The 12,902-nt window shown below is 39.8% G+C and overlaps 1 protein-coding gene across 2 annotated transcripts; it reads left to right on the top strand.

Moving 5' to 3' along the window:
- Positions 1-855: 855 nt before the first annotated feature.
- MAT2B (methionine adenosyltransferase 2 non-catalytic beta subunit) lies at positions 856-10,389 on the top strand. 2 transcript variants are annotated; one of them, XM_027465164.3, is made up of 8 exons: positions 856-1,169; positions 1,510-1,639; positions 2,955-3,149; positions 4,039-4,153; positions 4,451-4,603; positions 7,126-7,319; positions 8,206-8,319; positions 8,770-10,389. In XM_027465164.3, the coding sequence occupies exons 1-8, from the start codon at positions 1,027-1,029 to the stop codon at positions 8,938-8,940; spliced, it is 1,215 nt and encodes a 404-aa protein (XP_027320965.1). In that variant the 5' UTR covers positions 856-1,026; the 3' UTR covers positions 8,941-10,389. The 2 variants fall into 2 exon arrangements, with proteins under 2 accessions (XP_027320965.1, XP_027320966.1); XM_027465165.3 differs by lacking the exon at positions 1,510-1,639 and having other exon boundaries at positions 1,010-1,169.
- The last annotated feature ends 2,513 nt before the right edge of the window (positions 10,390-12,902 follow it).

Below are 12,902 nucleotides of genomic sequence, written 5' to 3'. Positions count from 1 at the left end.
AATTCCTCCTACAGTTTGAGGCAATGCCTGAAATGCTGGTGGAAATGGATCAGGTAAGAATCTGGAGATTTACATTAGAAGTTTGCTGCCACACTTTGGTTACAAAATCTAGGCAGAATGAGGGAAAGAATTAGTTGTTTTTCCTGCAATTACAGCCCGAAATGTTAAATTATGAATGGTACATTCCAGTTATCCAGGGATGCATTATGCTAGTATGAGTGATACGGACTATTGGCAATTTTTGATTCTACTACTCCAAGGAAGCCGTTTTCCACAAAATAAATGTATTTATAATTAAAACTAATAAAATAAATTAGAAAAAATAGTGAATAGAGTGTAAATTAAGGTTATTTATAACAATATAGTTAACAAATTGCATATAGTTTTTGTAGCAGGTATAGTGGTGACAAAGCTGAAGGTATTTTACTGACAAATTTATAGCAATAGCTTGAGACTTCGAGGCTTAATATGTTTTCCTATTTTCATCTTGATCTAAGTCTGGAAAATAGAATTTATTTCCACTTTTTTCAAAAACGTGAAGTATGGCAGTGTTTATAGGGTGGAAGGGGTATGGCTCAGATGTTTCCTTGGCATTGCTGTACAATTTGGCATTTCACATTCCTTCTGCATTTCAAGTTGTGAATGAGTGATACTGTGAATGAAATTCTGAGATAGCCGAAAGGGAATAAATACCTATTTACAGGTCATTACAAGGGAAAAAAATCTCTCTCCTTCAAGAAGGGAGGAATCAGCTGAAGCGTTATAGCTCTGCTGTTCTCCTGTCGTTGTTGGTTTGCTGTACGTCATGATCGTTCATATAGGATTCAAGTTTAATCATCTGATATTTTTAATAACTTAATTGCTGTGGTAGAAGCTGTTTATGAACTCCTGAACCGCCCCCCGCTGCTTTTAATCCCGTCAGCCGCTCAGCCTTCTGCCGGTAACGCGGCAAGGCCGACCCGAGCCCGCCCGGCCGCGCCCCCTCCGCCGCCCGCTCCCTTGGGGCCGATCGGGGCCGGGCGGCGCATGCGCGGGGCGGCCCCTCGGGGCGTGCTGCGGGGCGGCGGCAGGAGCAGGCCCGGGCCGGGGCCGCGCCGGGCCCCGCCATGGTGGGCGGCGAGAAGGAGCTGCGGATCCGCTTCGTGCCCGGCTGCTGCCAGCTGGTGGAGGTGCGCGGGGCCGGGGGGGGGCTCGGCGGGGCGCTCCCTGCCCCGGGAGGTGCCGGGCGGCGGGGCGCGGCCTCCTGCCGCCGGCTGGGCCGGGACGGGCTCCTCGCGGCGCCGGGCGGCGTCCTGCGAGCAGCGCCGGGGGCCGGGGCCCGGGGGCTGGCCCGGCACTCGTGAGGCTGCCGCCGGCTGCTCCCGGAAAGCCGCGGCTCGGCTGTGGGCACCGGTCCTGCCTGGAGCCGTCCTGGCGCTTCACCAGGGCGCGCGTCCCCTTTCCGCCGCCGGCCTTTGGTTACTGGGGGCAGGCGCTGCCTGTGCCAGGTGCTGGTGTCTGTCCTGCCAGGCTCAGGGGTGCGAAACGCAGCCGGGAATCGGGGCCCTCCTGCGCTCACCCGGTGCAGACCGACGCGGGCAGCTTTAAGGAACAATCACGCAACTGGCATCGTGAGGCCGAATTCACTGTAAACATAAAGGTGATTTTTTAAAGAGGGTTTTCTGTAGTTTGTCCCTTTCAGGAAACAGTCCATATAAAAGTTACTAATTTTCACGTGTAGCTTGCAGGAATAAGTCATCCTTTGTCCACAGCCTTAAAGAAAATACATGCGATGTGCTGTCAGCTCTCAGCAGTTGCTTTGGACTAGGCCCAGCTCTGTAGCACACCTCTGCATTGGCCTTTGTGGAACAAAAGTGTTCAAACCTGCAGGGCCGAGGGCAGGAGCCCCGTGCCGTGACCAGCAGGCAGTGGTGGGTTACGGTGCTGGAAATGTGAGAAGGCTCAGAAGGGGCTGAAATGTTACAGCTGCGTAGCAGACAGTGTTTACGAAAATATCATCAGTTATCACAAGCTGTGTGCATATAACATGCTTGGAAGATCCAAGATGTACAAGTTCTGTACACCTGCAGCTTTCTTCAGTATTGACATATAAGCACGTTTTTATTGTTGTTGTTGGCAGGCTCTTGTTCAATGACTAATGCAGAAGTAAAACGTGGAAGTAAAGGTTGCACAGACCGCTGGGAATCTGGTGTTTGTTTTCTTGAGAGCTTGAGGATTGAGTGAGTGGTGGTGGAGAGGAATGAAGTTTGCAGATTCATGTGCGCGCCCATCTCAAGCACTGAAATGTGCTGTGGCTGAAGCGAAGCTTGAGTTAGCAGTACGGATGGGGAATTGAAACGATCACATCATTTCCACAACCATGTAGTAAAACAAAGATTAGAGAGCTGTATTTTTGTTTGGATATTAAACCAGTGTGTCGATTGCTGATGAATTAGTGCTGCATTTAATATTAAAATATGTCTTCAAATGTGTAGGCCCACGGTGCAGTGTATTGTTGGGGCTTTTTACAGGCACAGTCCAAAATAATTTACTGCAGGATGTGGACCCTAAATCTGAAAGATTCAGGTCCATGTTCAAAAGAAGTTCTCTCTTCTATTTCAAGTTTAATAACGTTATCAGATTCTGAGTGAAATTTAAATTCTGCCCTTTGAGTTTGTCTGTGTTGGTTGTTTGGTTTGTTTCCCCCACTTCATGTGGAAGAAGTTTCCTATTTGAATTTTATTTTCAGCATCTTCAAGACTATGTGTAAGTCCTTGTCTTAGTACAGTATCAGTGCTCCCAGATGGTTGTGTTCCATGAGATGCTCCAGTCAAAACACTTGCATCACAAGGAAAGCTAATGAATACAGTAGCACTTGGTGCAATCTTGTTAACTTTATAAGAAAGGGGACAGAAAACAAGCAAAACAACTAAATAACATTAGAAGGCAACCTTGTTCTGTTCTCATTTCCCTAGGAAGATGTCGATATTCCCAGTAGACGAGTTTTAATTACTGGTGCTACGGGACTTCTCGGCAGAGCAGTGTTTAAAGAATTCAATCAAAATAATTGGAATGCAGTTGGCTGTGGATACAGAAGAGCTCAGCCTAAATTTGAACAGATTAATCTTCTCGACTCTGTCGCAGTTCATGAGATTATCCGTGATTTTCAGGTGAGTTTTGGGAGCAGGTACAAGTATGAGCAGTTCTTGGTATGTCTAGCAGTGAGCTGGCAGTGCTGTTGTGATACTTGGGTCATGTGGCTTTGGTGGAGCTAATGCATTAGCAGAGCCCTGAAATAGGATACAGCTGTCATGCCTGACCTATCCGGAGCGGGGTTTGCTCTGTAGGTGCATACAGTTCCGAACTTCTCTGCAGTCACCACAGAGAGAATGCAGGTGACAGATGTGTGTGTCAGTACACTCACGTGGGTGGTTTAAAGGAAAAGATAAACGTGAGTTGTTAACCCAGTAACACAAAGTAGTTCTTTTGAAGTTGAAGAACACTAGAATACAGCAGCTGTGGCATGTTGAGCGTGCAGTAGGGCAAGGAGTGCACTGTCCTTTCACTCCAACTTGCAACAGGAATATATAAAACCTGAAGAGCGTGATGTAGGGTGCCACTCTAAAAAAACATCTTGTTAATAGTTTTGGTATGTCAAATAATCCATGGGTAAATAGTTTATCCAAAAAGACTTAACCCAACTATTTTAATTACATATGTGAGATGTTGCATTTTCCCCTATTTTATGTTATTACACTGTTGAAGAAAAAAAAAAAGACAGTCTTGGTATTCTGTAAGATAGAAGGTACTGAAGGTCGTGGTTGCAAAATTAATGGTCAAAGCTTTGGTATTCTGATGTGAAACCTTGAAGCAGCTTGGTGGTTTTGCTTCCTAAGGAAAACATGCTCCTCAGATTGCAATGATTAAAAACAATACAACTTTTATTACTTCTTACAGCTTAGTAAAATGCCTTTTTGCCTGAGGGAGTGGATCTCTACAGTTAGGATGGAACTGCAGCTTCTTGAGGACGTTTGTTCAAAATTATTCTTTGATTTCCAGCCTCATGTTATAGTGCATTGTGCTGCTGAGAGACGGCCAGATGTTGTAGAAAGCCAACCAGATGCTGCTTCTCAGCTCAACGTGGCTGCTTCAGGGAACCTAGCAAAAGAAGCAGGTAAGGAGACTGTCACACGGATTTGTTTTCTTGTTAGACTACTGCATTTATTTATGCTGATGCACAAATGAATAAGTTGCTTAAAGTTCTGAACCAGTTGTTTCTGCTACCAGCATCAGTCGATGCACTTTCTGTAAGACTAGCTTACGTGATCTTAGGTGAAGAATCAGTGAAAAGACAAACAGAGGCAATGAATGGGGCTAGGAGATGAGGTCTTCTGGAGAGTTGTTTAAACTTCAATTAAGACTTCAAGCAAGGCGTGCGTTAAAATAATGCTTACAAATGTTTTCCTTCTAGCTGGAATTGGAGCATTTCTCATCTACATTAGTACAGACTATGTATTTGATGGAACAAACCCTCCTTATAAAGAGACTGATATACCAAATCCCCTGAATTTGTATGGTAAAACCAAACTGGAGGGTGAAAAGGCAGTCCTGGAGAATAATGACGGTAAGAATACACTTGTTCATTTTTCATGACTTCTGTTTTTACTTAGGAGTTGATTAAGCTAACATACAACTTCGTCAGTGATGAAGTTGTGAAACTGTTGATAACAGAGTTGGAAAGCTGTGTGACAAGGAGTCAGTCTCCTTGCTCATCAGGCATTTGTGCTACTTACAGGTTGACTAACTCTTTATTTCTTACTTGTGCTGTTCTCCTTTGTCTTCCTTGTCTCTGCTTATGGACATCTACCAGAGTTTGTGTGATGTGAATCAACTATTTCTAAATAAAATATATCAGGAATATGTTGTAATAGCAGAAACGTTGCCATACTTGACTCATAGCTGCTGTTACTGAGGGGGGAAGCATTGCAGTTGTTCTGAATGTGTGCTCACTTCAAAGGGAAAAACAGACTTTTCATAAAACGATAATACAGAAGAAATCAACATATGCTTTTGCTTTTACATGTACTCTTCTGTTTTTCTTGCCAGTTTCCTGTTGTGCTTTCTTTACATAAGACTTTCCATTTTATTTTTACGCACCACATGCATTGCTTGCCACATGCATTAGATTCCTAGTATTACAACTTTCTAAGGGGTTAGTAACTTTTGATTTTAAGCAACATCTTGGATTATTTTTGATGTAAATCTTAATGAAAACTAAAACTCAAAATGCAGAAACATACTTTTTTAAGTTCTGCTTCATCAAGGAAGAAATCTTAGGACTGAACATATTCCCTTGTGTGTAAAATTTAACTCTTGTAAGAGAGGTTTGACTGGTTTTAGATAGCATGTTGTCAGTTTACACTCCTGTTTCCTCAGGAAATTTGAAGATGTCAATGCATCTGTAAAAGAGGCTTCTGATAAGTGAATGTGGTACTCTCATTCTGAGTCTGCCCTATTTAACCACAAGATTGACCAATTGATAAATTAGCATGACAGTCTTTCAATAAGTAAATATAATGTGAGTTTGATTATGACGCTGTTTGCTCCCTCTTCTAGATTGGTAATGAAGATAAGATGCAACAAATTCAAGTACCTGTGGGTTTCTTGCTAGATCCTTTCCCCCAGTTCAGCGTTGCAATTTTGTTTCATAACCTTTTTGAGCATGAACGATCAAGCATTAGTGGGTAGCAGCAGTGGTGTTAGCAGAAAGCATTTTGAGATGGTGCCAAGTAAGGTGCTTGGAAACATCAATAATGTTTCATAAACACCTATTTTACACATATTAGTTTTCTAGCCACTAACTTGATATTACTGTACAGATAGCTTCCAGTCTATCAAATGTCTGTGGTTGTATGAAGATGTTTATTTCCCTATTCATTTCTGTTGTGTAATACAGTGATCCCCACTAGTTATTTAAGTTTAATTAGTTGGGTTTTGTGTATCTTTTTAAACATGTTTTAGTTTGCTTAGGAGGGGAAATAAGTCACATTCAGCATTCATGCATATAAAACTAAAAAGGTCCAGTAGGTTTATAGAACTATGGGTAATGAAGCTGGTGTTTGTTTCAAGCCTCTAGCTGAGAACAAAAGGAAGGTCTTTTACTTAGCTAATGAACACTGCTTGACAATTCTCTTTTCAAGTATCTTCAGCAGTATTTAAAGTAAGGAAGAACACTGTTATTCACTCAACAAGTATTTCTAGAGCAGCAGGAAATCAATGTCATGTTTTTTTATTGTATTTCTTTTTGTTTTCTAAGTTCTTTACTTTTATGTGACTCACAGAGAGTGTGTGCTGTGTTGTTTTTTTTTTTTTTTTTTTGTTGTTGTTCTTGTATTTTGTTTTTTTTAACAACAAAAAAAATGTGCATTACTATTAATCCGTGTCTTACCCTTCTGGAAATTTTTGCCAAAAGATCTTTCTAGTGTTACTAACACAACTGTATGATGCTTTCCATCATTAGGTGTCCTTCCCTTAGCACTTGTTTACACTTACTTTAATTTCTCAGTTCACTGTCTTGGCATCTAATATTACTTACTGAGCTATTCTGTGCATTTGCCCCTTATGTGTGATGTTTCTTATTGCTTCCAAGGTTCCTATCTTTTTCTGCTGTATAATAGCCTGAGTACTCTCCTTTATGCAAGTGGTTTCTGCATGCCAGGTGACATGGGTTTGTCTGATGCCTGAATACTGTAGATGGTGGGAATTTTTGTTCCTGCTTCTACTAAGAAAAGATGGGGAATGTTGGAGTAACTGCATAGTTCCACTTTGTTTTTCCCTAACCCAAACAGGCTTGCAACATTAAGTAAAGCTTGTTAACACTGTGAAAATCAGTGGCATAAATGACAATGAGTGTATGTGAACTTAGTGTTTGTAAAAAAAGTGTTTTAAATGAGCTAAATTCAAAATCATATTCAGAGGATATTCAAATATAACATTCAAATGTTAACCACATACAAATTAAAAGGAAAAAGCAATTATCATCACCAACATGATTCTTGAGGCTTCCAAAGCATCTTTCAGGTTTTGCTAGAGCATTAATACCTTTTCTAAGCACTGTTAATACTCTTTTTAATACTCCTTTTTTAGGTGCTGCAGTACTTAGGATTCCTGTCCTGTATGGAGAGGTAGAAAGACTGGAGGAAAGTGCTGTGACTGTTATGTTTGATAAAGTGCAGTTCAGTAATAAATCTGCCAACATGGATCATTGGCAACAAAGATTTCCTACTAACGTTAAGGATGTAGCAACTGTTTGCAGACAACTAGCAGAGAAAAGAATGCTGGTAAGAATTTAAATAAACAAGCCTCTTCAGTGTAAAACCAGTTCCTGTTCTTTCTGAAAAACTGAGACCTGCATCTAACCTGCCTTATTCTTTGTAGTTCTGAAACACTGGGAGGGAGGAAAGAACTGTCTGTCTGTCTGTAATATTGCAGTATGTTTTTGTTACGTGACAGTGTGTGCAGGTGCTCTGATATTTGGAACAAAAGTGGGTGAAGTAACAGAATGGATTGTTCTCAAAACTGTCACATCTCTTCAAGTATACAGGAGAGAAATATATTCACTGCCTTCTACAAATTATCCCTTTTGATCAAAAAAAAATCACGGAGGTTGAAAGTACTTTCAAAGATGCTATTGATTACTGTATTAAGAACATTGAAAAGACAGAAGATAGACCGCTGGACTTAAATACTTCATTGCATTTATTCAGCACCGCATCTTAAGGCTACCATCTTTGCAAAATAATAAAAATGAAAAAAACACATTGTGGATGTGGTGCTGTCAAACTCTTTGACAGGACTGTTACATGGTTTCAAGTTTAACATGCAGAATGTGAGTGGTGTCTTCCGCATTTTTTCTTGATTTAAGTGAACAGTATACAACAGCAGAGTTCTTCGTCAGCTGTTTAACTTTGGTTGGTTGGCTCCTTTCCTTTATGTTAATTCTACCAAATATAAACTGTCTTCGAAAAGTCTGGCCAAATAAATGTAACACATTTGCAGGCTCAATCCTTAGACAGGTGTGCCCTGAAGGTATGTGAGTTGTCCCCAGAAAAGTGCAATGCTGTGAAGTGCCTCTCAGGATGGGCTCCTGCTGGAAGCTTATTCTGCACAGGAATTAGTCTGGAGGGTAGCTGCATTTTTTCACCTGTGCTTACTGTTTCCTCCTAGGACCCATCCGTAAAAGGAACATTTCACTGGTCTGGCAATGAACAGATGACCAAGTATGAAATGGCATGCGCAATTGCAGATGCTTTCAACCTTCCCAGCAGCCACTTAAGACCGGTAAGTGATGTGTTGTTGAACCTGTAGAAAGAGGGATGTGCTTTATCGTTTCAAGTAGTAGGTTAACAGTCTCACAGTGGTTCTGCAAGTAAACTTCTGTGGGACAATCTAGATGAGTGTGTTTAGCATAGCAGATTTATTGCTGAGGATACTACTTTAACTTGCTGGATTATGAAAATTACCTAGCTGGTGAGCTGTATGCAGGGTGATAGAGTTTCTGCAGAATAGTTCTATAGTTGTCCTTAGTAATGAGTAAAGCTTTTTTTTTTTTTTTTTTTTTTTTTTTTACCTTGTAACTACAGTCACAAAAAAATGAGAACATAGCATAGTTGAAGGGAGCAGAGGAAATGACCCATATAGAAAGCTATGAATGAAACGTTTAAATGACCATATAAAATAATACATTTTTTTCATTTCTGTTTTGTGATGTGTTTTTTATTTATTTTTTAGATTACTGATTGTCCAGTTATGGGAGCCCTCCGTCCAAGGAATGCTCAGCTAGACTGCTCCAAGCTGGAGATGCTGGGGATTGGTCAGAGAACACCATTTCGAGCTGGAATCAAGGAATCACTTTGGCCGTTCCTTGTTGACAAGAGATGGAGGCAGACAGTCTTCCATTAGTTTGTATTTTTTTTAGTAAAAGTATGGTATGTGGCACTTTTTTAAAAGAAAAAAATAGTTTTGTATGAGTGTTCTTAAATTGTGACACTTATGCGTTTCATTTAATCAGGTAAACGTACGGTCTTGCACTAGTGAAGTTGTTAGCCTAAAAAAAGTTCAGTGACAAAAACTGAGCCTGTACAATGTTGTGGATCTCTCCTTCCATTCATACCAGTGTATCTTAATGTCTATTCCTGGCAGATTATGGTTCTTAGTAATCAGTACTCTTTGATGCTAAGAACTACTCAGATGACTTGTGAACTTCTTTTTGGCTGACATAAGTTGTTGATGCTTAAGGTCTGTGCCATTGTTGTATATACCATTTCACGTCATTAAAAGGTATGGTCAGTTACTTTATCACCAAAAATCTGAGTTACTTGTTTTTAATTTCTGAAGGTGGCGTTACTCTGAAAGTAAACTGAAGCAGGAATTGTTAAATGTTTGTTTTGCTAGAGCTTGGATCAAAATGTTTTTTAAAAAAAAGTGACTTTATTTTTGCAGTTATCAAGTGTAGTTTTTATGCTTGAAATATTTTCCAAGTGTTCTGTTATTACAATGCCTGCAGCTTCATATTTGTACAGCAAGTTGAATGCACTAGTTCTAATGGTGACTTATAAAAGCTAGAAGAGGATTGGGAGGGTGGGGAAGAAATAGCTCTGACCTTTGTTTTGGGGATGGGTATTAAAAGAGGATTTTTTTTTTTTTTGGGGGGGGGGTATTTGTTTTTTGTATAAAAGCATGAAATATCTTCATCTTTCTCTTATTTCAATAGTATATGGGATTGGTGAAATTTAGCTGGAGGAAGATGTTGCTAGTCAATACATGTGAGAGAAGAGAGGAAAGAGTTTATAGCACTGCAGCTTCTTTTGCACAGACTCTCAGATCTTGCACTGATGCAGCTCATTCTGGAACAGCCAAGTGCATATGTTGAATGTTTGCACTGCGATGATAAAACTACAGTAGTCTAATATAACCAAATCTTGGATCTGCTTAAATTTAGACCTTTAAGTTGGACACAGTAGCTACTTAAAGTGGAGGAAGAACATAGTTTGTAAAGGTCAGCTTCCTTCTGAAGGTGTTAAAATGAACAGTATAAATGTTCTGAGGTGGCCAGCAGATCATTAGTTCATTAGTAAGACTGGGAAAAGTTGCATTTTGATGATCATTTATTTTTCTGAGATAGTAATGGAGAGGGGGTGGGGGTATTCAGCTTAAAAAAAGGGCGGGAGGGGGGCAAAAATAGACCAAGTTCAGGTTTTCTAAAAGTCAGCTTTACATTTAGTCCTTCAATTTTCAACTGGCATATATTAAGAGGTCATTATCCTGATGTGTTTTTACTCTGAAGTCCTGATATACACATGGTAACCTGTTTCCAAAATGACAATAAATAAATATTGCCAGCATGAGAAACAGTTGTTGGTTCTTTATTTCCTATCAAGATTTGTTTATTCCAAGTCATAAATATTTCCAGGTCTTGAAATGTCCATGTGCCCTTTCTGTAATTATTTTTCTTAATTTAATGAGCTATTTCCAGATGTAGGTTAGGTTAGATAAGTGTTTCTCTGTCACTGTGCCACTATCTTGGGAACTTAATGTACACATACATTACAGACAGTTTTGAAAATACAAGTCTGAAAAAGAATGTGATTCAGTGCTTGATTATGGAGGTTCAGAGTACACCCTCTGCACTTGTGGGCAACTAATGTATATTTGAGGTAATATATATTTTTTTCCTTTAAATCACAACATATTAACAATATTAAACATGGAAGCAGTTAATAAATGAAAAAGTATGGACTCATGTTCTGAACTGTTTGCAGAATCATTTCTGTGTTATTTACTGAAGCATACAATTGCTCAAACAGCAAGGAAAGGTTGGTTTGGGGAACTTTCCTGACTAGCATTGCAGACAACACTTTTGAATGTGGTGTAGTCAATATAATTTATGTATGTGTTGCACCTTGTATATGTTGTTCTCAAGACCTCTATTGAATTCTTTCACACAGAAAGAGGAAAAATAGGTGTTTGAGAGAGAAAGATCAGGAGCTGACATCTTGCAGCTCCAGAGTAGGTTTCAAAGGACTGCATTATGCGTGGTAGATGCAAAGAAGGCAGGGAATGTGTGTTCAGCTAAATACAAACTTTCACTAGCAATATACAAGTATTTAACAATCTAGCAATATACATTTATTTAACAATGTACATTTCAATTTTGCTCCGTATATTGTCTATACAACAATAAATATCCAACTTTTACTGACTATCATTTCTTCACTTCATTAATATAGCCTGAAGGCTGTGACAGATTCCAAAGGCAAAAGGAAAATGTGTTATTTAATGTTATTTGTTCACTGGAGTTTTTCCTACCAAGAAACATTCTTCTTACTGATGAAAAGATGAAATTCATAGCTTTTACATATGTTAACTGTAATAAAATTAAGTAGCTCTGTCTTTTATATAAATGCATATTTAAGTCAAAATACAGATAAAACAGTTCCTCTAACAGTTTAAGTCAAAAAAAAAATACAAACGACTACTGTGAAGTCTCTAGTAGTAAATGAAAAATGACTTAACCTTATCGTTTATGTGAGGCCTCTGTTCAGTTTTACCTTGTCCAAAGGCATCTGCATCCTCACCTATGTCCTTTACCATAATGCTTAATGCAAGTTGCCCTGGAGAATGTAACTTCCATTACGCTTTCTTACTTGACAGACACCTTTCATGATATTTCATGATCTTTGGTTGTAGATACTGAAGAAACATCTGGAGACCCTGCAGGAGCTGGTGCAACTAGTGCTGTAATCTGACAACCATTTTAAAACTGTATTGCTGCTGAAAGAGTTGTTCATACTACTCTTCCCTTTTCTTTGGCTTTCTTTTTCTGGTCTCATGGCTCTGTAGGCATTTGCAGTGATCACCAAGAGCCAGAGGACTGCTCAGGGTCAAAATCATGGTGATTGCATAAGATGCAATTTTTGTGTACAGAAAAACTTCTGTGTACTTAATTTTTAAGTGATTATGAAGTCATGGCATTACTAAGTCCTGCTTGAATCCTCACTGTAGGTTTGTTCTGATATCCATATTAGTTGCTTTGTGTCAGTAAAAGGAATAAAGAAAAAGAAGTCAAGGGTTTTAAAGTTTCTTTTGTGTTGACTACAGATGTACTTTACTTTATATTTTCCAGACCTTCTAAACTGTAGTTGTTTAACCCAGCCGGCAGCTAAACACCACACAGCCGTTCGCTCACCCTCCCCCCTTCCTCTCTGGGATGGGGGAGAGAAACAGGAAAGTAAAGCCCATGAGTTGAGATAAAGACAGTTTATTAAGACAGGAAAATAATAATAACAATAACAATAATAATAACAACAATGATGATAATAGTACTACTACTAATAATGTGTACAAACAAGTGATGCACAATGCAATTGCTCACCACCTGCTGACCGATGCCCAGCCTAACCCCGAGCAGTCCGGCCCCCCTCCCCCGGCTAGCCACCCCTAGCTGTTGTTCAGCATGACCCCAGATGGTATGGAATACCCCTTTGGCTAGTTTGGGTCACCTGTCCTGGGTCTGTCCCCTCCCAGCTCTTACTGCACCCCCAGCCTGCCCGTTGGCAGGACAGAGCAAGAAGCTGAGATGTCCTTGGCTTGGTGTAAGCACTGCTCTGCAACAATTAAAACATCGGGGTGTTATCAGCGCTCTTCTCATCCTAAGCCAAAACATAGCATTCTACCAGCTACTAGGAAGAAAATTAACTCTGTCCTAACTGAAACCAGGACATAAACCCAAAGGATATGTTTTTCATAAATGAAACTAAGTTTCTTACATCATCTAGACTTATGTAACCTCCATGTAATGATTAGAGAAAGACCATAAAGATTTGTCACAAAATGAAAGTGAAACAAAGAAAAATGAAGTTAGC

Source organism: Anas platyrhynchos, chromosome 14 (genome assembly GCF_047663525.1).
Source record: "Anas platyrhynchos isolate ZD024472 breed Pekin duck chromosome 14, IASCAAS_PekinDuck_T2T, whole genome shotgun sequence".
NCBI classification, from domain to species: Eukaryota; Metazoa; Chordata; class Aves; order Anseriformes; family Anatidae; genus Anas; species Anas platyrhynchos.
Note: the sequence above shows the minus strand (reverse complement) of the source record. Positions and strands in the feature narration are given on the sequence as shown.

Coding starts and splice junctions, on each gene's coding strand:
- MAT2B (XM_027465164.3), top strand. CDS start 1,027: ATGCGCGGGGCGGCCCCTCGGGGCGTGCTGCGGGGCGGCGGCAGGAGC. Junction 1,170..1,509: donor GCTGCTGCCAGCTGGTGGAG/GTGCGCGGGGCC, acceptor CTGTCCTGCCAG/GCTCAGGGGTGCGAAACGCA. Junction 3,150..4,038: donor AGATTATCCGTGATTTTCAG/GTGAGTTTTGGG, acceptor TTTGATTTCCAG/CCTCATGTTATAGTGCATTG.